Source organism: Pristis pectinata, chromosome 1 (genome assembly GCF_009764475.1).
Source record: "Pristis pectinata isolate sPriPec2 chromosome 1, sPriPec2.1.pri, whole genome shotgun sequence".
Lineage (NCBI taxonomy): Eukaryota > Metazoa > Chordata > Chondrichthyes > Rhinopristiformes > Pristidae > Pristis > Pristis pectinata.
Genome location: NC_067405.1, coordinates 106,145,714 through 106,168,491, shown reverse-complemented (window position 1 = coordinate 106,168,491; position 22,778 = coordinate 106,145,714). Strand labels below are relative to the sequence as shown.

Here is a 22,778-nt window from a genome sequence, read left to right as displayed (position 1 = left end):
GTCATTGATGTAAAACAATAATGGCCCTTAGGTAACATTATTTTTGATAGCATCTGTCAAGATCAAGCTTGATTATGTAAATTTATTCATGCAAAAATTTTCAAGAAATAGATCCCAATGAATAAACCTAGTTTATGTTTGGAATAAAGTGTGGTCGAATAAAGGAATCTTCCTAAAATGTAATTGTTAGGAGTTGTGCTTCTACGACGAACAACATTGAAATAACCCATCAAAGAAGTTAAATACATTTCTATTGCTTATTTGTTTAGGAAAAGTACTCTATTAATGCTTTATTAAAAATAAATGAGTTGAATGATGTAAGTGTTATCCAAATATTTTCATGTTTTTATGACTGACATCATTGTTCATAACATTATCTTGAGCCTGCATTTAGTTAACAATTGGAAGACATCTATCTGATAAATGCTAATGCTATTTTGTGAACATATTTCTTTTTGTGCAGTGAATATGACTGCAAATTTACACAGAATAATTTCTTTCTTCTACAATCCCTGATGTAATACAACTTTTCCAATCTCATGTTTATCTTTCGTAAGCTTGGCAATGAAATAGTGATTAGCTACCATGCAATTTGTAATTGTCAATTAACTTTGCACTTGCACCAGATAGCAAGGTTAGTGAATTGAAGCATGGTAGATGTAGCGTGATTGATCTGTGATTAAAAAAGTACATAATCTGTCCTTATATGAGCTCCAGCTCAAATACAAACTGGATGGCTATGCCTACAGAAAATGTAAAGGCCACCATAGTTAGTCAGCTGAGAAATTAAAGACAGGGACAACATAAAAGATTGAGAATGTATATACTTATTAAGCATCAGAGTATAAATGGCAAAAGGTCTGACATAGGGTAATAAATCAGTGTAACAAAGATTTAATGGCCGAACTAAAGTTTCTTTTGCATGCTATTATTCAGCCAGGTAAATACGTAGGATTACTTGCATCTGGTCAGTTTCAAGCAGTGACCTGAAACCATATGGACTGCACTGTTTTGTTGATGTACCTGACATGAAACTGATCCAACAGCAATCAAGCTATTGTTACGCTTAGATGGCTGAACTGTAAAGACAGCAGTTTTTAATTTTTGCTCAGGTCTCAGATGTTACAGAAATCAGCAAGTAGGTATTGCAGGGTGCATTCCACAGCAGCTGTAACATTCAAACAAATTGCATTACATTTAAAGAAGGCAACACATAGAAAAACTAAGGAGGTTAAATATGATGGCTCATGAAAACAAGTATGGGAATTACAAAGGGCTATTCACCCATACCCATTCAGTGAGACGTAGGTAGCTCACTGAAATCATGATTTCAACTACCCAGATCGTGCTAAGTAGCTTTATCTCTTCAGTGTGGCCCAACTTTGTGAGCTGCTAACATGCAATGCTTAAAACCAGCCTGCACCTCTTAAAGGGGGAAGAAGACTATTGCTGCAATATGCAGTGGAAGTCACAATGTTACACATGTTGCCAGCTTTTTTTTATTTATTCTGTTTGGGATCTGGGCCTAGCTGTTAAGGCTGGACTTATTGCCCATCCCTAACTGCCCTTCAGAAGGTGGTGGAGTTACCCTGCATTGGGGATGGACTTCTAGGATTTAGACTGGCAAAGTATTTCCAAGTCAAGATGGTTTGCGACTTGGAGGGAACCTGGAGATGGTGGTGCTCACCTGCATCTGCTAACTCGTCTTTCTTGGTGGGAAAGATTGCAAGTTAGGGAGGTACTGTCAGAGTTGCCTGGGTAAGAAATTGCAATGCATTTTGTAAATGGTACCCACTGCAGTCACTGTGCACTGGTGGTGGAGGGAGTGAGTGTCTAAGGTGCTTGATGGGGAGCAAAAATCCATGAGGCTGCTCAGTCCTGGATAGTATTGAGCTTCTTGGGAGTAGTTGGGCTGTAGTCATACAGGCAACTGGAAAGTATTCAATCACACTCCTAACATGCCTTGAAGACGATGTTAAGGAGTTGGGGTGTTGGGAGCTGAGTCAGTCACCACAGGATATAGCCATGGTATTTATGAGGCTGATCCAGTTGAGTTTCTTGTCAGTGGTGATTTCCAGATCATTGATGGTGGGGTCTCAGTGATAGTAATGCCATAAATGTCAAGGATAGGTGGTTGTTTAATCACCACAGTCACAATCTGCAACATTTGCTAATGCATTTCCCTTTGTCTTGCAGGACTAAGTGGCACAACGGCTAACTCGCAGGGGACAGATGCACATATATCACATTACCCCCATGGAGGAGACAAGTGTTCACCATCATGGGTGTGGTTATAACAATCTGTATACATCGGTAAGCCTGAAATCATAAAGATATTGATATTGTCTTGCTGAATCTATCTCCTGATTCCACACACGTCTTATTCCATAGCCTCCTCTACATTCCAATTCTCCTTTTGGATAATCAAGAATGACAGACTGACCAGGCAGTGGCAGAATAAGAAGAGGTTGAAGATGAAGATTTAACGCTCCTGGGCATCGGCATTGATCCTGACAGATACAAAAGGCTCCCTAATGAGGAAGGGGGAGGGACAGTGTAAGTGGCAGCTCACAGCAAGGCAGAGGTGTGAAAAAACATTTCATGAAGCCTATACGCAATGTGAGCATGGAGCATACTGACATCAACCTTGCACAGAACTTTACACAGAGCTTAGAGCCTATCCTCCTTTCCAGCTTGGGACTGATGACTGCTGTCACATTTGCAAATTGAACCATTACGCAGGGTCTGATGGACTATGTCTCAGCTTCCATTGCAGTAGAAATAGAATACACCATACACCTTAGAATACACCAATAGAATCAATCAAACATATTCAGATCACCTTGCCTATGGAGATTGGTGATCAAAGTACATTTAGCATGTCACAGTAGTTTAGCAAACTATTCTCCAACAACTTTCTAGGACAGCTGAAGTAGCTAACTAGGAGATAGGCAGTAGCTCCATGGAGCATGAACTTGCAGCCTTCTCTCACAGTGACAGCATTCTTCAGCCTACCACTGCCTCTCCACCAGTACCATTGCTGTTGTAGAAAGCCAGACAAAATCCTGCCACTCATGGCAACAAAAAAGGTTCAGCCTGTAGCCAAAGGTATTAGGTCATTCTCCAATCACCATTTGTAGCTTCCTCAACTGAAAGTCAGTAGCCGTCTATCATCCATGCTTCAACCAGACAGCAGTGAGGAAGGCAAAGGCATGAGGAAGTCATACACTGAAGGAATATGAAAGGTGATTTGGTACTTCTATGGTATTTGACATGGCCTAAAACTTTACTTTGGAATTTTTAGTTTCTGTTTGCTTTTATTCTGGCATTGTATCCAGATGTTGTGAAGATTAAACATTAGAGGGAAGCTAAATTAGCATCACAGTTATTGATAGTATAATCTGATGAATGAATCTCAGACAACCCAGGTTGCTTTTACATTTTCTCTTCAACTTCCTTTTCCTCTTCATTATTTCCTGCTCTTGCACCCGATCTTCTCATCGTATGGCTTAGGAGTTCCCAATCTTTCTAATAATAAAAGTCCCACTTGTTCACACTCAGTAAGATCAGCACCCCTTCAAAGCATCTTGTGACACCACAGACCATTCCACTTAAGGAGCCAGAACTGTTCCCAGGATGCCCAAAGACTGCCAGCAGCACAATGGCTGGGGTAGTTGGCATGCTGAGTATAAAACTTTCATTTAATTTTATGATTTTGTTTAAAAATTCCCAACAAATTATTATGTTATAGCCCCACAGATCACTGTAATTGTTGCCAAACCTCCTGACCAACCCCAAACCTGAAGTGTTACGGACTAGGTTACTATTGATGAATGTCCCTTTAAGATAGAGCATAGTGGTGTGTGTGTGTGTGCGTGTGTGTGTGTGTGTGCGCGTGTGTGTGTGTGTGTGTGTGTTGGCGTGGTTACGACAACAGAAGATAAAGGACGTAATGACGTTTTTGAAGTAGTCAGTCGGAGTCAGTCGGAGGAGAGATGAGAGAGAGAGACAGCAGCCTGCTAGTCTCTATTGATGGATGAAAAACAGTAACTGTGCCTGTCACTACAATCCACGTATGGATTTTTGAAATAATCTAGTGTAGTCCACTTTGTCGTTAACCTGTAGAGGGAAACAGGTACTTGTGTGGACGGCCATGATTCGGATGCTTTTCGGGGTGGCAGATACTTCGGAACAAAGCAGTAGAGTTCACTTTGTTGTTGACCTGTAAAAGGAAACAGGTATTTGTGTGGACGGCCACGATTGGAGTGCCTTTCGGGGTGAGGCAGATGCGGTGGAGTAGTCACTGAGGTGTCATTTGGGTTTCAAAGTGGAACATTTGCATTTTGTAATTACTCTCTATTTTCTCTCTGCATCTATGTTTTGTCTTCAGTCAACGGTGGTTGTTGAAGAAGCCTTTGCTCACGTTTCACCTTACGGCTTGCTGAACTGAACTTTGAGAATTATTCCTGGACTTGGAGTTTGGGAATTTGCCACACACACACTACGAGTTTAGTTTTTGGGATTAATGTTTAAGATTTAACATTTTTACTTCTAACACTCTAACAGTTTTACTTTTATTTTTCTTATTATCATAAGTAGTTATTAATAAAGTAGTTTTTAAACACATACATGACTCGGTGTGTTTCTTTTGTTGCTGGTTTGTAACAGGAGTACTGCACTTCACGTGGATAACAACTGGCATGATTAATAACAGGAGATGAGCCCCCATGTTAACAGGATCATGACAGGAAATGGCCACATATCTTCCGACCTGCATCGCTAATTACTGCTGTGGCACATGCAAAGAGGTATTCTGTTTAAACTAGTTCCTTTATGAAGGAATGAAGTGATTGCTGGGCCCAGAGTCTGACTATTTCTAAAAGACATGCCCTTGACACACACCCTCATATAAATATCATGGTGCTAGCAGCCACCATGACATGCCCTTTGAGATTTGGAATGGCAATTAGAAAGGTTCTCTTTGATCATTTAGAGTCCATTGTCAACAAAAGTGCACATCTCCAGCAGGCATAACACTTAAGACAAGGACTGGGACTGCTGCCAAAAGACTTTTTGCCTCAAAGATTATAAAATATTTTCTCACACAAGAGCAAATTTTGAAAGAAATAAGCAGCAGACCAGACAGCAAGTGTGGAAGGAGAAACCAAGTTAAGGTTTCAGTTCAATGACCTTTCATCAGAACATTTGAAATTATGAAACACTAACCCAATGAAATGCAATGTGTTCCAACCTCAGTGCTTCTTCATTTTTTTTCCTTTGGTTAAGCGTGTACACTTTGTTACTCAGAAAGTTATTCACCTGAAGTTATCTGCTGTTGCAATTTGAGAGTTAATGAATATTTTCATTGCCAATTTCAGAAGCCTACCTTCCACACTTTGATCTGGAAGCATCTCCTTTTGATAATGTGCTCTTTGTAGAGTTGAACCACACTCACTTTGTACTGCCAAATAGTAAACCCATATCAGGATTTACAGGCTAACAGAATTAATATCCTGTAATTCCCCCAATCTACTACTATCACTTTTGGGGAAGATAAGCAGAGCCCCTGCAGAACTGATGTAAACAACTAGCAATTTATAACATTTCTCCAAGGATTCCACTGAAGTAGCAGCAGCAGATCAGGAGAACCCTGTGGAAATTCAGACAAACATGTTTATTTAGAATTTAACTAGAGATTTAGCCAAAACTGAGAACAAAATTTAAAAAAAGAATGAGCGAAGTCTATAATGGGTTAGGTACACTTCATAAAAATATCCTTAAGTAAATTTCAGAATAACATATTTCACTTGTTTTTGAATTCTCATATGATTTTAACTAACAATAGCCTAGAAATGTTATCATGTAATTATGTTTATTTGTTCCACTCAGCAGAATTAATATGAAAAGGTTTTTGTTTAGACAATTTCTGGATTGCATGTGGATTGTAAGGTCTGTGGTTTTCCTTGTTGGACTAATGCACTAATAGGTTTGGTCTTACACAGTGGCTTTTTATGATGTGCCGCTCACAGCTGAATGCCACTTCCCTGGACTTCCAACACATCAGCATACCTCATAAATGGCATGGAAGGTCAACACAGCACAGGTGAGGCCAGCTTTGGTGAAAGCTAAAGGAATCCCAGGCAATTGAGTATGAATCTGAAAATAATTATTTGTAATTCATTTTCTGGGAAATGGCATTTCTGGCAAAGCCAGTATTTATCACCCATTTTTATTTGTCCTTGAGAGGAAGTTGAATCCTCTTCTTGAAGCACTGCAAAACTTCTGGTGAAGGTACTCTCACAGTGCCATTGAGTAGAGAGTTCAAGGAGTTAGGTCCAGCGACAATGATTAGCTGATGACATATTTCAAAGTCAGGATTGTGTGCAACTTGGAGGGGAACCTGCTGGTGGTGGTGTACCCATGCACTCGCTGCTCTTTGTTCTTCCTGATTGCAGTTCAGAAGGTATTGTCAAAGCAGCCTGGGCAAATAATTACAATGCATTTTTTCCAGTGGTATACACTTAACCTAGTGGTGGAGGGAATGAGTGGTTAGTGTGGTTTATAGGGTGCAAATAAAGCAGGTAACTTTATCCCTGATTTTTTCAAGCTTCTTGAGGGTTGTTGCCACTGCATTCAACCAGGTAAATGGAGATTATTCCATTACACTCCTGACTCGTGCCTTCCAGATGATGGAAAGTCCATGGGGCGGCAGGAGGTGAGTCACTTGTCACAAGGGAATCTTCTTGTCATAACGTGCTTCATGTGACATTCATAACCACCAAAACTAAATGGCAAGAATACCCCTCAATGCAAGCTCAACTCTTGCCCACCCCAAATCTGATCACCAGCCTGACCATCACCCTAGCAGCCAGTCGTAACCTCCCAGTATGACTCTACACAAACCCTTCAACCCAACTAATGCCAAGATCCTTCCCCCATATTCTCCTTCCTCCCAGACCATCTTGTTTTCAACTTTCACTACTTCCCCCTTGCAATCAACCTGGACCCCCATCCTTCTTGTTTTGCTTTGTGCTCTTTTCATTGGCTAAGTGTGTAAAGGAAAGGTTTTTCATACAAAATGTGCATGGCTTGATTTATAGACTGTGATGCCTTGGACCTTGTGATATAGAATAAAGGAACAATGTGCTTGCTGCACACCATTTATTTGATGCACCATATCAAATGCCAAAGAATTTTAACATTAATGTACTTTATCCTGCAAGTGTGAAATTCCACAGTATTCAACTTAATGACTATATTACAAAATCTTTATTACTGCCTTTCCAAGGTACATCAAAAAATGAGGAATGCTTCATGATTAGTACAGACTTAGATATTTGCCCAAACAAGCAGAGGAAATTATTATGTCCAATTATAAGAGTATAAATGCAAATACACAGCTGGAAAAAAAAATCACCATTTTAACAGGAAGGCCAATTTTTATCTGCTATTCACCCTTATCGATAGGTAAATATAAATGTGTCAGATATTTAGGGTATGACAGAATTATTCAGGGTATAGGAGGTTCTATTAAGTTATATGAATAACTCAGCAACTTCTGGTAGGAAGCCAAGATGATCTATGATTCATTGATGATTGCAATTTGTAAAAAAAATTAGTATAAGAAGGAAGACTGTTAAAGATACTTGTCAGAGTCATAGAGTTATACAGCACGGAAACAGGCCCTTTGGCCTAACACGTCCATGCTGAGGCAGTGCCTCAATAAGGCGGGATCTGTCTTTAAGGACCCTCACCATCCAGGACATGCCCTCTTCTCGCTATTATCATCGGGGAGGAGGTACAGGAGCCTGAAGACTCACACTCAATGATTCAGGAACAGCTTCTTCCCTTCCACCATCAGATTGCTAAACGGTCCAGGAAACCTGTAAACACTTACGTGTTATTCCTTTTATTTTGCACTATTTATTTATTTTGGTAATATAAAGTAATTTTATATCTTTGCACGGTACTGCTGCTGCAAAACGACAAATTTCATAACATGTAAGTTAGTGATAATGAATCTGATTCTGATGAAGATGCCTACCTGAGTTAGTCCCATTTGCCTATGTTTGGACCATATCCCTCTAAACTATTTATATCTACGTACCTGTCCAAATGCCTTTTAAACTCCTACCACTTCCTCTGGCAGTGTGTAGCATATACCAACCATCTCCCGTGGCTCCACACATAGACAACCACATTGATTCTTAAGGGCCCTATTATCTCCCTTGTTACTCTTTTGCTCTTAATATACTTATAGAATCTCTTAGGATTCTCCTTTACCTTATCTTCCAAAGCTATCACATGTCCTCTTCTTGCTCTCTTGATTTCCGTCTTAAGTGCATCCCTACATTCCTTATACTCAATCTATCTGCCTATACCTGACACATGCCTCCTTCAATTTCCTCACCAGAACCTCAATATCCTACTTTAACCACGGTTCCCTAATCCTGCCAACCCTGCCCTTCACTCTAATAGGAACTTGTTGGCTCCAATCTCTCCCAATCTTAATTTTAAAAGCCTCCCATTTGCCAGATATTCCTTTACCTACAAACAGCCTCCCCCGATCAACCTTTGCACATTCTTGTCCAGTCCCATCAAAATTAGCCTTTCCCAGTTTAGGACTTTAACTTGTGGGGGTTATCAAAAATTACAGAGGGATCTTGACCAGCTAGGCAAGTGGCCCAAAGACTGGCAAATGGCTTTCAATTCAGATAAGTGTGAAGTGTTGCATTTTGGAAAGTCAAACCGGGGTAGGACTGAAACAGTGAATGATCAGGCCCTGGGGAATGTTGTGTAACAGAAGGACCAAGGAGTACAAGTACATATTTTGCTGAAAGCAGCATCACAGGTAGACAGGGTGGTGAAGAAGGCATTTGGCACACTGGCCTTCATCGGTCAGGGCATTGAGTATAGGATGTTATGTTCAGTATAGACATTATGTTGCAGTTATACAAGACATTGATGAGACCACACTTGGAGTATTGTGTACAATTTTGATCACCCTGTTATAGGAAAGACATCATTAAACTGGAAAGAGCACAGAGAAAATTTCTGAGGATGCTGCCAGGATTCGAGGGCCTGAATTAGAGGGAGAGGTTGGGTGGGCTAGGACTTTATTCCTTGGAACATAGAAGATTGAGGGGTGACCTTATAGAGGTGTATAAAATCATGAGGGGTACAGATAGGGTGAATGCACATAGTAATTTTCTCAGGGAAGGGGAACTAAACTAGAGGGCATAGGTTTAAGGTCAGCGATGAAAGATTTAAAAGGGACCTGAAGGGCAACTTCTTCATGCAAAGGGTGGTACATATATGGAATGAGCTGCCAGAGGAAATAGTTGAGGCATATACAATAACAACATTTTTATAGACATTTGAATTGGTATTGGTATTGGTTTATTATTATAATTTAATAAGTACATGGATAGGAGGTGTTTAGAGGAATATGGGACAAACATGGGCAAATGGGACCAGCTTGGTGGGTTTCATGATCTGTGTGGATAAGTCAGGAATAAGGGCCTGTTTTCATGCTGTATTACTCTATAACTACAACCCTTGAGGTCCTACTTTTCAACCTCTGCCTAACTCCCTATATTCACTTTGCAGGACCTCATCCCTTTTTCTATGTCATTGCTATGACTGTGTACAACGACCTCTGGCTGCTCACCCTCCCCTTGGAGGATGTTCTGCAAGCGCTTGAAGACATCCTTGACCATGTCTTGTTCTTCATGAGGGTTAGAAAATTGCCCAAAGAGCTTGCCACGCTTTCAGGAATCAAAAAGTTCCAATGAACTTACGTATCATATTGATAAAAAGGTAACAGATTAATGCTGCAAAAAACAAAATGCTAGAGGAACTCAGCGGGTCAAGGAAATGGACAGTCACATTTCGGGTCAAGAGCCTTTATCTAGACTGATGAAGGGTCTCGACCTGAAACATCGACTGTCACCTCAATTTAGTTTGCAAAGGTAACCCAGAGCTTAAATCCGTCACAGTCTCAATCTCACCTCTTTGCCTTCCATCTCTCAAACTGTTTCACTGAAGCTCAATGTAATACTCAAAGAACATCTCTTCTTCCAACACACCACATTACAGCCTTCAGAACTCAAATTTAAATTTAAGAATTTCAGATAATCAGCCATTTTGGCCTTCCATTTCACACTTCCAATATTCAGTTTTCTCTCTCTCTGTGGTAATTACAGATTTTATTTGTCTCCTGATATTTAAATCTTAACATACCTTTTGGTATTCACCATCCTTTATTATCCTCTTCTTGCTGTTTTTACCGCTACTAATGTCATTCAACCTCTCCTGCCCTCCACTCTGTCACAGAGCTTCCCCTTTGTTCTCCCTTACTTGCTATCTTTCCACCTTAAAACCTGCTTTACTTTCTGGTTTTTCCAAGATTATCAATCTGCAATTGTAACTCTCCACTGATGCTGCCTGACCTGCTGAGCATTTCCAGCATTTTTTCTTGCTTTTATTCAGGGATTGTCAATCAACCTAAGGAGAACATGCTGAGATGCCACAAGATACTTTTATCAAAAAGTAGATGCTTAGCAAATAATTAATGTGAGTGAATTAATGTGTCGGTGAATGGATGCGTGAGAAAAAAAAGTATGCATATGCACGAGAGCGTGGGTGGTTCACTAAGCAAGTGAATGGTGAGTGGAGGAAGAAATGCAAAAGGGGGAGTGCCAACTTCATCTTGCTCCTCTTCCACTAACTTCTTGAGACTGAGCAAAGGCCACTGGAAATACCTAAAATTAGAGGCTTTCCTACTATTTAATGTTTTGGCCTGAAAATAGAGAAGTAATGATGAGAAAGTGAAGTTTGAATATTATGAAAAGAATGACAGCAAAGTATCCACCCTTCAACCCAGTTTGTCTGTGAGTCAATAGACATGCACCATGCAGGTTGCTTTTGTTGTATTGTGAGCTTACCTTTCAAAATGTTAACAAAGGATTAGTTCCAGTTTGAAATGGCAGTAATAACATATGTCCTGCTGCTATATGGGAATGATGTGAAGCTTTGAATGATTGGTATTGGAGCATTTGGTATGCTGCCTCAATCGTAGTCTAACAGGATGAGAGGAAACGCATTGTGGCATCCATAATTTTTCCATATATTTATTATAATGAAGAACAGCCAGTTGCAATTTGGCAAACTTCCATAGGCAGTTCAACAACTTTGCATTTGTGAACACATCCTTAGGCTGTTGAAAACAACATAATCTGTTCCCTAATCTGAGCCAAGAATTATTTTATTATATTTGGTTTCTTTTACTAAAAGTAAATATTATGTCTAGATATAAAGATTCTTGATATTTGCCAGATAGCCCAGCAGCCATTTAAGATGGACGAACATTTTCAGGATTAATCACCTGAACGAGCTTCCCAAATATAACTTTCATCAAGTTTCTCTTACTCCCTTTAGCTGAAACAAGGGCATAGTAGCGATTTATTCAAGGTGTATTAATCTGGCATTGATGTAACATCTTAATGCTCCAATATACTGGCCTGGATTTCCTGCTAATTTTAGCTGGCTGAAAGTAGGAAGCAAGATGGAAATGCTGCAAAGATATTCTGATGTTCAGCAAAGACACTGCCATTCTGGCATTATCCACTTCCCGAATTTTCCACTGGATGTAACAATGGGTATTGAATGCAATTGGCAACATTATAGTGGACATCCTGATATGTAAAGTTCAATGCTGGAATATGTAATCTGTCGTAATTCTCATCATTAATCCTTTGTAAAGCTAGATGACAGGAACATCATGTTGTTAGTATTGTACATCATTGACAAGGTTGCAGGAGTTAATAATTAAAAGACTACCTTGCCAGGTGCACTTAATTGCATGAGGCAATGAACTATTATTTTCTTTAACAACATTCCAGGTTTCTTCTGGTGAAACTGCATATAAAGCAGCACACACTACAGCAGACAAGTTCTCTCTAAAAAACTGGGACGAATTATCACCTGACCCTGATAATCTGCTGGAAACAGCATTTAAGGAAACTGACAGGTACAAAACCAACACTGACCCCACTGCTTGAACCAAGCCTCTCCCTGCCACTTGGAGCTGCATTGATTTCAGGTACGATTTCCAACCCTGACATATTCTCCATGGAAAGCACTGACAGCCTCAGGAATGGGCAAGTTTACATGAGGAGAACCTTAACTAAAAGGGGGAAAATAACAGAAGAGAGAAAAATACGTTTACAGGGCTCCACAGGTTATGAACTCCCAACTTATGTACAGACCCTCCAGAAATAGGCATTTGGGAGAACGGCAGAATGGATTTGCTAGCTACCGCGGGGCTGCAGCATCTTCTGCCATGTGGGAACTTGGTTTGCAGAAACATCATTGATTCTTGCAGAGAAATATGAATGGTTAAGTTAAATGTCCTGGTTTAACTACACGTTGACCTTGGTTGGCCTATGTTTTTATTTAAATAGATTGCTGGGGGGCTGCATTTCTGACTTGTGAACTGTTCCGGTTATGGACAGTTCTCAGGAAAGGAACCCTGTCGTAACCTAGGGAGGACTTATATATAGTTTTCATAAAATAACCAGGAATTGCTTTACAACTACATACTTTGTGTAATTCAACGTTGACTTGTGACAAAAGGCATTTTTTTAAACAGAAATTTTGCAGGGACAGTCAGAGTATTGATGGCATTGGGATGTCATATTGCAGTTGTACAAAACATTGGTTAGATTGCACTTAAAAGTATTGTGTACAGTTCTGGTCGCCACAGTACAGGAAGAATGCGGTAGCATTGGAGAGAGTGCAGAAGAGATACACCAGGATGTTGCCTGGAATGGAGGGCTGTAGTTATTAGGAAGATCGGATAGCCTGGCTTTATTCTCACTCAAATGTATGAGGCCGAGTGGTAAGTTTTTCACACAAAGGGTGGTGAATATCCAGACAAGCTGCCAGAGGAGGTGGTGGAGGCAGATACAATTATAATGTTTAAAAGGCTTTTGGACAGGTACTTGGATAGAAAGGGTGTGGAGGAATATGGGCCTAATGCAGGGAAATGTGATTAGTGTGGATAGCCATCATGGTTGGATTGCACGAGGTGGGCAAAAGGGGCCCATTTCTGTGCTGTACATTTCTATGATTCTATGATTCATATTGCATGGAGTCCAATCAAGGCATTGGAACATCAGCATCAAGATACCAATGATGATGTGTTCAATGACTTTCTGAGTGATCCCATGACTGTAATTTTCTGTGCTGCTTAGATGGCAAGACATTGTGAAGGGATTGCATAGTGCAGATATGGAAGGGGTAATTGCCCTCCCTTGATAACTCCTCTGATGTCACAGGATGAGAGGATCACAGGTGAACACTTATGCAGTACTTCCTAAATACAAAAGCTGTTAATTCTTCCTCTGGTCCTCTGATAACTGCATGTGTGCAGTCAATGATGCCCTCTACAGAAGGCAATTGCTGCAAGAGCCAGAAAATAATGTACGCACAATTGGTACTGATTAGAAGCACAGTTTAACACTGATGATCTGTTTAACACAGTTGTGTCTGTAGATTTGAATAACATTGTTTATAGCAACCAGGAAGGAACTGGAGAAGAATGGTTTTGGGCACTGGTGGTGCCTGGAGGCTGTACTGTTCTATGGAACTTGAACTATAAACACTGTAGACTAGGTAAAACCTTCTGTAGCCAACAGCCCACTACCCACTATCATCTTCTATGCTCTAATTGATCTAATTACTGCTACTTCAGCTTACACTCTTCCTCCAAGTCAATATCCACACAGAGCGTAGAAGCAAAGAAGTCACCCATGATAAGCTCAAAATATTAAGCCATTGCAAGCATGGCAAACAAATCAAGAAGCAATAATTTCCAAGACCAGAAATATCTTTGTATTTCAAGAGCTGAATGATCCTGAAAACAACTGCTCCTTTAAACACTCTTACAGTTATATCAGTATGTTTCTAATGCTAATCCTATGAGGTTTCACAGGCTGGTCTAGTAACTATTCCATACATTTAAAATCTATTCCACCGATTTAAAATCAGAATCCTAATCGCATCACGTTTTCTGGCAAGTGTGCATTCAATCTTAGTTGGTTATATTGTTAAAATTCCATACAAATTTCAGGGTGGATGGAATTAAGATTTGGATCTCGAGCTCTTATGTATCAAAAAGATATATTTGTTGTCATCTAAGCTAACATTTTTATATTAAAACTATTGGAAATACAAAGAATAATGATCAATGAGAAATAAAGGTGAGGAAAACAAAAAACAAATTGTTCCATGTTCAAATGCCAGCTAACTAAGAGAGTACGTTGAAATTATATCTAGCTTTAGACTTAACTATCTACTTGACTACATTAATTAAAATGGCAGGCAAAAGTGTATTCAATCGAAAGTTAAAATACTACCTGGTAAAAATACTTCTATAATATTAAGTCAGCACGGATACAAAATAGGATTTTCTCTTTTCTGCTCTTTCCAATCAAGAACACCCTGAATTTCACTCTATGATTTGAAAGCAAGGTTCTAGCATCTAAATGAAAGACCCACAGCTGAAGAAAATAAATTACAAATTGTAACACATCATACATTCAACCACAAACATTATGGATTTCTTGCAACTGAAATTTAATCACTGCAAAAGATGATTAAATAGTTATTTACCTTATAGCCTGATGATTTGATATGAACTCCCCGCTTGGTCAGTGTTGACTTCATTCTGATAAAAAATGATCGTTCCAAGCTGTTGTCGATATTCAGTAAAGTTGGGCTGGTGGATTCTACAGTAGGATTAAAAAAAAACATTAATGTTATGATCTTGTTTGTAAATATACTTGGAATTTCTCTTACAATTAATGTTTCTGTCACCACTAGCTGCCAGTAAAGGAGATATGTCCACTGGGTTTTCTGTTCAATGTAATAACGTGGTTCCAAAATTATATATTTAACAGGCCAATCATTAAAGTTGAAAAAGTGCCCTGAAAGAAAGAGGAGTGTTATATAAAAAGGATTAGAACACATTTAGCTCGCACAATACATTCTTCATACAGATTAGTGTCTTGATGACACTTTACTTTTCTGATGGAAAGCTCAATTTCACAGTCGTAATCTTTCTCTTTTGTGATAAAATATCATAGCTGTGACAGAAATTAGTCAACATGTTCTGAGTAATATCGCAAATTTAAAGAATAGTTTGCAATGAAACAGATATGTGCTGACATCTTCATATAATAAGTAGTAATGTTTTGCTATGGTTGATACTCAATGACAACGTCATTTTTTGTTGAACAGATCAAATATGAGAGATCAATTAAAATATATGAAGACAATGCACTTTTTACTTAAGCATAGAATTCATGTTGTGAAATTTCATGAAGAATTTAAAGATTATTTCTATTTTGTAATGCTATGTTACTTCCTTGATTTTTTTTTGAAAATTCTTGTTTTAACAAAGCAGTCATTTGATTTTCTGAAGTCTGAATCATTTTCCCTTATTCAAAACTAAAAGTGGTGCAATGCTGAAAATTTAGTGCTTTCACTTCCACTGATTAAAAAATGAATTACCATAAAATTCTTCTCATCATCTAACATACTATAATGTGCCAACAGCTTTTTAATTTTATTTCATATAGCCTGTAATGCACTATCTAGGCAGAAACTTCAACTGTAAGAGTTTAATTCATCCCTCTAATCCAATCACATCAACCTTATTTTTCTTATCAGAGATTCTCATTTTGAATTAAATGAGCTCATTAGTTTTAATCAAAGCTAGAAAGATCAAAACTTACACTTAAATGCTTCAGATCAGAACTGTCACTCAGCCGTGTAGTTCTATTTTATGAAAGCATAAGATCAGAGCCCCTTGGAGCTGTATTTTTTCCAAGGAATGCTTATAGTACGAGAATGACAGTTATCTCCGGAATTAAATCAGTTCTCCCCATTTTGGCATGTAGAAAGCTCAGTAACCTATCGAGCAAAACTACAGCTTTGGTGCTTTAGTGAGAATTGAGAACTAATGACATCTACTTGTGAAACAGGAGTATCCAATGATTAGCCAATATGGAAACCAGGGGGGAAGATTTACAATACTTATTCAATAATAGTGAAAACAGAAATATGGCCTTTATTCATACACGTGCTGTTAATAGTGAATTCCTATTTTCCCTCTGCCCCTGTGAAAGTAAAGATTAGCTGCATATGCTTGTGCTGCTTCCTGCAGTTCAATAATCTGCCAACATTATATTGGATTGCCTAGCACAAGGCACTGAAGTAGCACTGAAAGTAGCTAGAGCACCAAATAACCTCACCAAACATGAAACATCCATATCTGTCCAAACCAACATAAATTGGGGCACAAAGCTCCACACTATGATTATCATGAAACAGTTTCATTCAAACTAGGAGCATGTCATATGAGTTTGTTGCTTTACACACTTTTGGACACTCTGCTGATTTCAGGACAACTGACTGCAGACTGAACAGACAAGTCAATGTGATTAAATTAACAGTGAGTGTTTTCTCCAGCACTTAACGTTAAGATCTAGTGGTGGTGCCATGGTTCAGTTACAAATCTAGCACCAAGAGGACTAGACTAAAAATGAAGAGTTACGAGTTCATATCCCACCTTGGCAGCTAATCTTAGTAATGATGACAATGACTGATATAAAAAAAGGCACTATCTAGTTCACTACGTCCTTTGGGAGAGGAAATTTGCCATCCTTACATAATTTTCAACCCGAAACAACATGGTCAACTTTTATCTGTCCTTTGAAATGGCCAAGTGAGCTACTGAATTGTATTATAACCATAATGTCACAAAAGAAAAACCATTAACTAAGTGGGTTACATGGCCTTGACCTAACTTGGATTCACAATGTTGCTTCCAGCCTCAGTCAACCCTGCAAAGACCTCCCATAAACATATGGAGGCCATTGTCTAAAGTGGGAGAGCTGTCCTATAGAGTAGTTAAGCAACAGTTGACACAGTCATATTCAAGGAAACTTACCGTTCCACCAATGTGCTAGACTCCTCTATCATAATTCCTAGGGTACCATGTCCAACCAGGAGAACAGACCCACCATGGATGGCAGGACAGTGGTATACAGGTGGGAGGGAATAGGTCTGGGAATCATCAACATTGATTCCAGATCCGATGACACCTCAAGACATTAAGTCAAACTTGAACAAGGAAGCCTCCTCCTAATTACCACCTACCATCTTCCCTCAGCCATAGAACCAGTGCTTTTTCAGGTTGAACAAAACGTCTAGCACTGACACTGCAAGTAAAACTAAGCAGCATTGAAACCAGCAAAAGCTCTGAATGTAATTTGGGTGGGGAACTCTAATGCCCATCACCATGGGAAGTCCATCATTGGTCAAGCTGACTCAGTCCTGAAGCACATAGCACCTAGACTTGGCCTGCAGAAAGTTACAAGTGAACCAACATGAAGGATAAACCAAACTGACCTCATCCTCACCTGGTCCATGACAGAATTCTTAGGAGTGACTGGCACACAGTAATGCAGAGATAAAGTTCAACTTCACATCAAGGACACCTTCTATTATCCTGCATGACATGACAATTGTGCTAAATGGAATGGACAGATCTAGCAGTTCAAATCTGGGCATCCATGAGTTGCTGTAGACCATTGGCAACAGCAGACACCAGCACAATGGACCAAAGAACTGAATTCTATAGGTGAGGCAAGAGTGACTGCTCTTGACAACATGAGAAAATTGATACAGTGTGGCATCAACGAGCTTTGGTAAAATTGAAGTCAATGGGCATTAAAAGAAAAATATTACAAAGGTTAGAGCCCTATCTTGCACAAAGGAAGCTGGCTGTGGTTGTTGAAGGTCAATTATTCCAGGGCCCATGAAATCACTGCAGGAATTCCTCAGGGCAGTGTATTTGGCTCAACTATCTTTACCTTAATCTTTATGTTTATTAATGGTCTTCCTTCAATTGTAGGGTCAGAAGTGTGTATGTTTGCTGATGATTGAGCAAAGTTCAAATCCTCAGCAAATGAAGCAGGCCATGCAGCAAATCCACTCAACATTCACGCATGGGCTGTACCATGAAAGTGCCAAACCATGATCAGCTCCAACAAGAGAAAGTCTAACAACCTACTTTGATTTGCAATGGCATTATTATAGCCCAAGTCTCCCACCATCAATATCCTGCAGGTCACTGACAACCAGAAAGTCAACTGGACCAGCCACATAAATACAATGGCTGCAAGAGCAGGTCAAAGGCGGGGTATTGTGTGGTGAGTTATTTACCTCCTTACACTCGAGACCTTCTACCATCTACAAGGTACAGGTCAGGAGTGTGATGGATTACTTTCCACTTGCTTGGATGAGATTTGCTCCAACAATTCTCAAGACAATTGACAACTTCCAGAAGAAACTATGCACCATATCTTCCACATTAAACATTCATTCCTCCAGCATTACTGCACCATGGCTACAGTGTGTACTGCCTATAAAATGCACTGTAATTACTCGCAAAGACTGTTCTCAAATCTGTGACCTCAACCACCAAGAAGGACAAGAAGAGGATAGGTTGGTTTTCACTGGACCAGGGGAGGTTAAGAGGGGACATGATTGAGGTGTATGAAATGATGAGGGGTATAGATGGGGCAGAAAGCAGGAATCTTTGCCCCATATCAGAGGAGAATAAAACTAGAGGACAAAGATTTAAAGTAGTCTGGGGGACCTTTTATACCCAGCAGGTGGCGATACCTGGAATGCACTGCTGGTGAGATTGATGGAAGCAGAGTTGCTAACGGCATTTAAGAGGCGTCGAGACAAGCACTTGAATTGCCTTGGCAGTGAAGACTATGGGCTTAGTGCTGGAAGTTGGGATTAATACAGATGGATACCAACTTGTCGCATGGATGTAGTGGGCTGAATGGCCTTTTTTCCCATGCTGTCTGACTCTATGACAGCAGGCAGACTGGAACAAATTCCCCTCCAAATCACACAAAATCCTTGGAAATATATTGCTGTTCCTTCATCATCACTGGGTCTAAATCCTGGAACTACCTCCTCAACCGTGCCATGGAGCAACTTCACCAGAAGGACTGCTAGGGTGCGAGACTGCTCTTGTAGCCACAGTGTTTATGTGGCTTGACAAGTTGACTTTCTTGTCATTGGTGCCCTGCAGGATGTTTGTTAATGGGGGAACTTAGGCTATACCAAAGCTATTGAAAAAATGTAGGTTTAGACTTTCTCTTATTGAAGATGATCATGGTTTGGCACTTCCATCGTGCAAACTCATCACCACCTTCTCAAGGACAATTAGCAATGGGAAATAAATGCTGGTCTTATCAGGGATATCTGCATCCTGAGAAATGATTGAAAAACAATTGCCTCTTCATTGACAAAGCTGTCAGCACGCTATTGTGGTGTTACTTTTTAAAATGGGCATGGCTTGCCATTTAGGGCATGTCAGGGACCTTGGGACTGGAGGCAAAGACATGCCCATCAGCAAAGATGTCTTGTTGGTAAATGTCATATTTTTAGGATGCACACATAACACATTCATCCTGAGAGAGTCCACAATGCCCAGAAGTATGTACCCTACAGGACAGGCCCTTCCCTCTGCTTCTGTTGCTACTCAGACCAATGTGCTGTTATACTACAGTAGCTGAGTGCTGATCAGTGAGAGCCACACAAGATACCATGCTCATACTGGAAAATGCCATAAGTCTCCTGAAGATGAGATTTGTTGTTTGTGTGAACATTGACAATCAGCGACAGTAGCCTGTGCTAGAGGAAATAAGAGTATGGAGATCCAGACCCTAAGGGCCATGACACAGACCTAGAGTGCAGCAAGAGGAATAAGGTGGCTACCACAAGACAGCCCTGCTTAAGAATCCATCCTTTGTGTGGGGATTTACATCCTTTTATGTCAATCCCCACATAAAAGGAGGCACCTGAGAAGGGGCAATGGAGAATATACATTTAATTAAAAGGTTCCATTTTAAGCCATGGTAGCAATTCAACATTTCAAGATGCACAATGAGGAAAAACTGAGGGGGTATCAGCTGTAGAAACACCACATTCACTCAGCTCATAACAAATGGATGTGATTAATGTAGTGTCACACTCTCCTGCACTAGCAATCATTTTTAACTAACAATCTCTCACCTATTCCTGGTACATTCAATTGTACATACAGGAGGGTGGGCAACAGAAAACATTTTCTTTCCTTACCAATGACTCTGCCTGTATTCCTCAGCCCCTCACAGGAGATCCTCCCTCAGAGATTGTCATTACAATTATTATAAGAGCAGACCAAGCAGAGAAGAAGATTCCCAACAGATGAATCAACTTTACATTGGAGTCATACTCAATCATTGCAAGAATAACATGACAGCTACAGCATCAGTCTCATTAATCCACAATCATATTCCTTCAATGCAGTAAAGCAATCCTATTTATTTGAAAAACATCCTTCAATGTTCGTGGCATTCAAAGTTGACCTCGAGCTGGCTGACCAGAAATGCATGACATTAGCAAACTCACTCGGTGAGACATTGCAGATTACAAAGCTGTGTCAGTGCCTGGCAGACCAATGAAACTTCCCAACAGACATTGAACAGCAACCTGGGTGTGGTGAATGGTAGAGGTAGAATGTCAGCGGTGCAGGAGCATTGAGATGTGATAGGTATGAGGAGTGTTTGTGTGTGTGATTGCCTGTGCACCTGAGTGCATATTTGAATCATTAGGCAGTGTTTTCAGTGGTCTTCGGCTGATCCCGATATATCTCATATGGTCATGAAATTTATTTCTCCATTGTACAGGGATTCTTACAGTTGTGGGAGTGAACTGGACCCACGCATTGCTAGGATCTCCTTATTGAATACACACACACACACACACACACACACACACACACACACACACACACACACACACACACACAGACGAACAGTCAACATCCTTCAGCACTTGTGGAAAGGAAAACAGACTTAATGTCTCAGGCTGGCAGCTTTTCATCAGCATTCTTAAATGGGTCCTGTGAACTTCCTCCAGTTATAATAATGAAGCTTAAGGAACAATTTTAAATGGTCTTCAGATTTCATGGTTCTGGTGGGAAGCCCAGTATCAGTTATCCATTTGAAAATGGACCAAACATATTTATGTCCTAGATGGCAGGTATGTCAAACTCAGGTGTGGACAAGCAGCTCCTCAGAACAGGGAGCTGAGAATCATGGGAAGGTTGGCCAAGTTGACCTTAGACTAGTGGAAGATTCATATCCATAAAACTAGCTGCACTAGACATTCAGTCTGAATTCGCATGTTAGCGATTCTATGCCAAGATAAGGTGCTATGACCACATGGAGGTCCATTGATAAGTTGTTAATACTTAACATTAATATTGGTCCAGGGTAAGAAAATAATAGAGAGGCAGACTAAATGAAGCCTAGGTTTCCTGCCCCCACCTCATTTGGAGGGTTGCATTTGAAGCTTCCCTCATACTCATCATTCTTTGAAGTAACCAACAGTGGCCCTCCTACCTTGCCATTCAATTGGTCAAGCTGAGAGTAGTTTCTGGAAGGTCAAAGCAGGAGTATAACTAACCCCCAGCAGCAAGCCAGAGCAGCATCAACTCCACCCTGGTGATCAGCAGTAGAGGATCTTGATAGCAGCCTGCTAGGAACACAGCCAGTTAAGGCCTACTTTGTAGGTCCCAACCAAAGAAGCAAAGATGGCACCAGCACCATCTGAGGCAGGAGACCAACTTCTGTGAAGGGCAGAGAACCCTAGACCTGGGATCCCAGTGACGATGCCTGTGACTGGTCTCAGGCGTAATGGATAGTGTGTGCGTGTGTGTGTGTGTGTAGGTGTGTATGAAAGGGTGTGTGTGTGCGCCTCTGGGTGTGTGCATGTGTGTGTGTGCGCGCGCGCGCAAAGCTGCATTTGCACCAGGATCCAACTTGTGTCCTTTAGTGTGCCTTTAAAAATATAAAACACCTGGGTAAAACACACTTAAAGGGATGTTAGTCAAAGTGTTCGGAAAGAGTAAGAGCAACAAGGGGTATGATCGGAATGCCTGGTTACTGTAGAATAATATCTGCGCCTTTTAATTTTATTTAACAGAATCCACAACTTCATTTAAATTTCTGTCAGATGTTCATGGCTTTCTGACGGAAAGTGTAATTAATTTAAAAATCAATCTGGTGATGCATTAAAATATTCACATTTTCCCTCTTTTATTATGTATAGCAGAAGGAAGCAGTTATTTGGTAAATGTTACACGTATTTGATGTAATAACCAGAATTGGCAGTTCTCATTCAAAATATCTGATGAACCAAGTTCAAAGTTGCTAACTGGTAAAAGTATAAATCATCTTAAGGTATCCTTTCTGTAAATAAAACATTAACTGATCACCTTAGTCGAAGTTCCAATGGTACATTAAAATGGGAAAACCAATACTTGGTTGCTTATTTCAATAAAATAAGGTAGATTAATATAGAAAATGAAAACATAATTCAATGGTTTTACTATTATAACTCCACAAACAGGTTGGTTTTGAAAACTTTGAAGCATAACATTTCTCGATATAAAGTACAGCTGCTAAATGAGAACGATTTAAAATTTATTGATTACCAGTCAATCTGCCAAGCCAATTAATATGGAAGGAGAAATTTAAATTCTATAGAAGAGTTAAAATTGATTCCCACTTATTCTCACTCTGCAGCTGAATATCCAAAAGAAATGTGCATGTACTTAGCACTTTTTATGCCCACTTGAG

At 39.9% G+C, this 22,778-nt stretch overlaps 1 protein-coding gene across 1 annotated transcript in view; it reads right to left on the bottom strand.

Moving 5' to 3' along the window:
- The window catches only part of LOC127570143 (neuronal PAS domain-containing protein 3), an 886,300-nt gene that overhangs the window by 22,453 nt on the left and 841,069 nt on the right, over positions 1-22,778 (bottom strand). Inside the window, exon 7 of the mRNA XM_052015421.1 lies at positions 14,677-14,792. Coding sequence (XP_051871381.1) covers positions 14,677-14,792 — 116 coding nt within the window. The remainder of the gene's footprint in view (positions 1-14,676; positions 14,793-22,778) is intronic.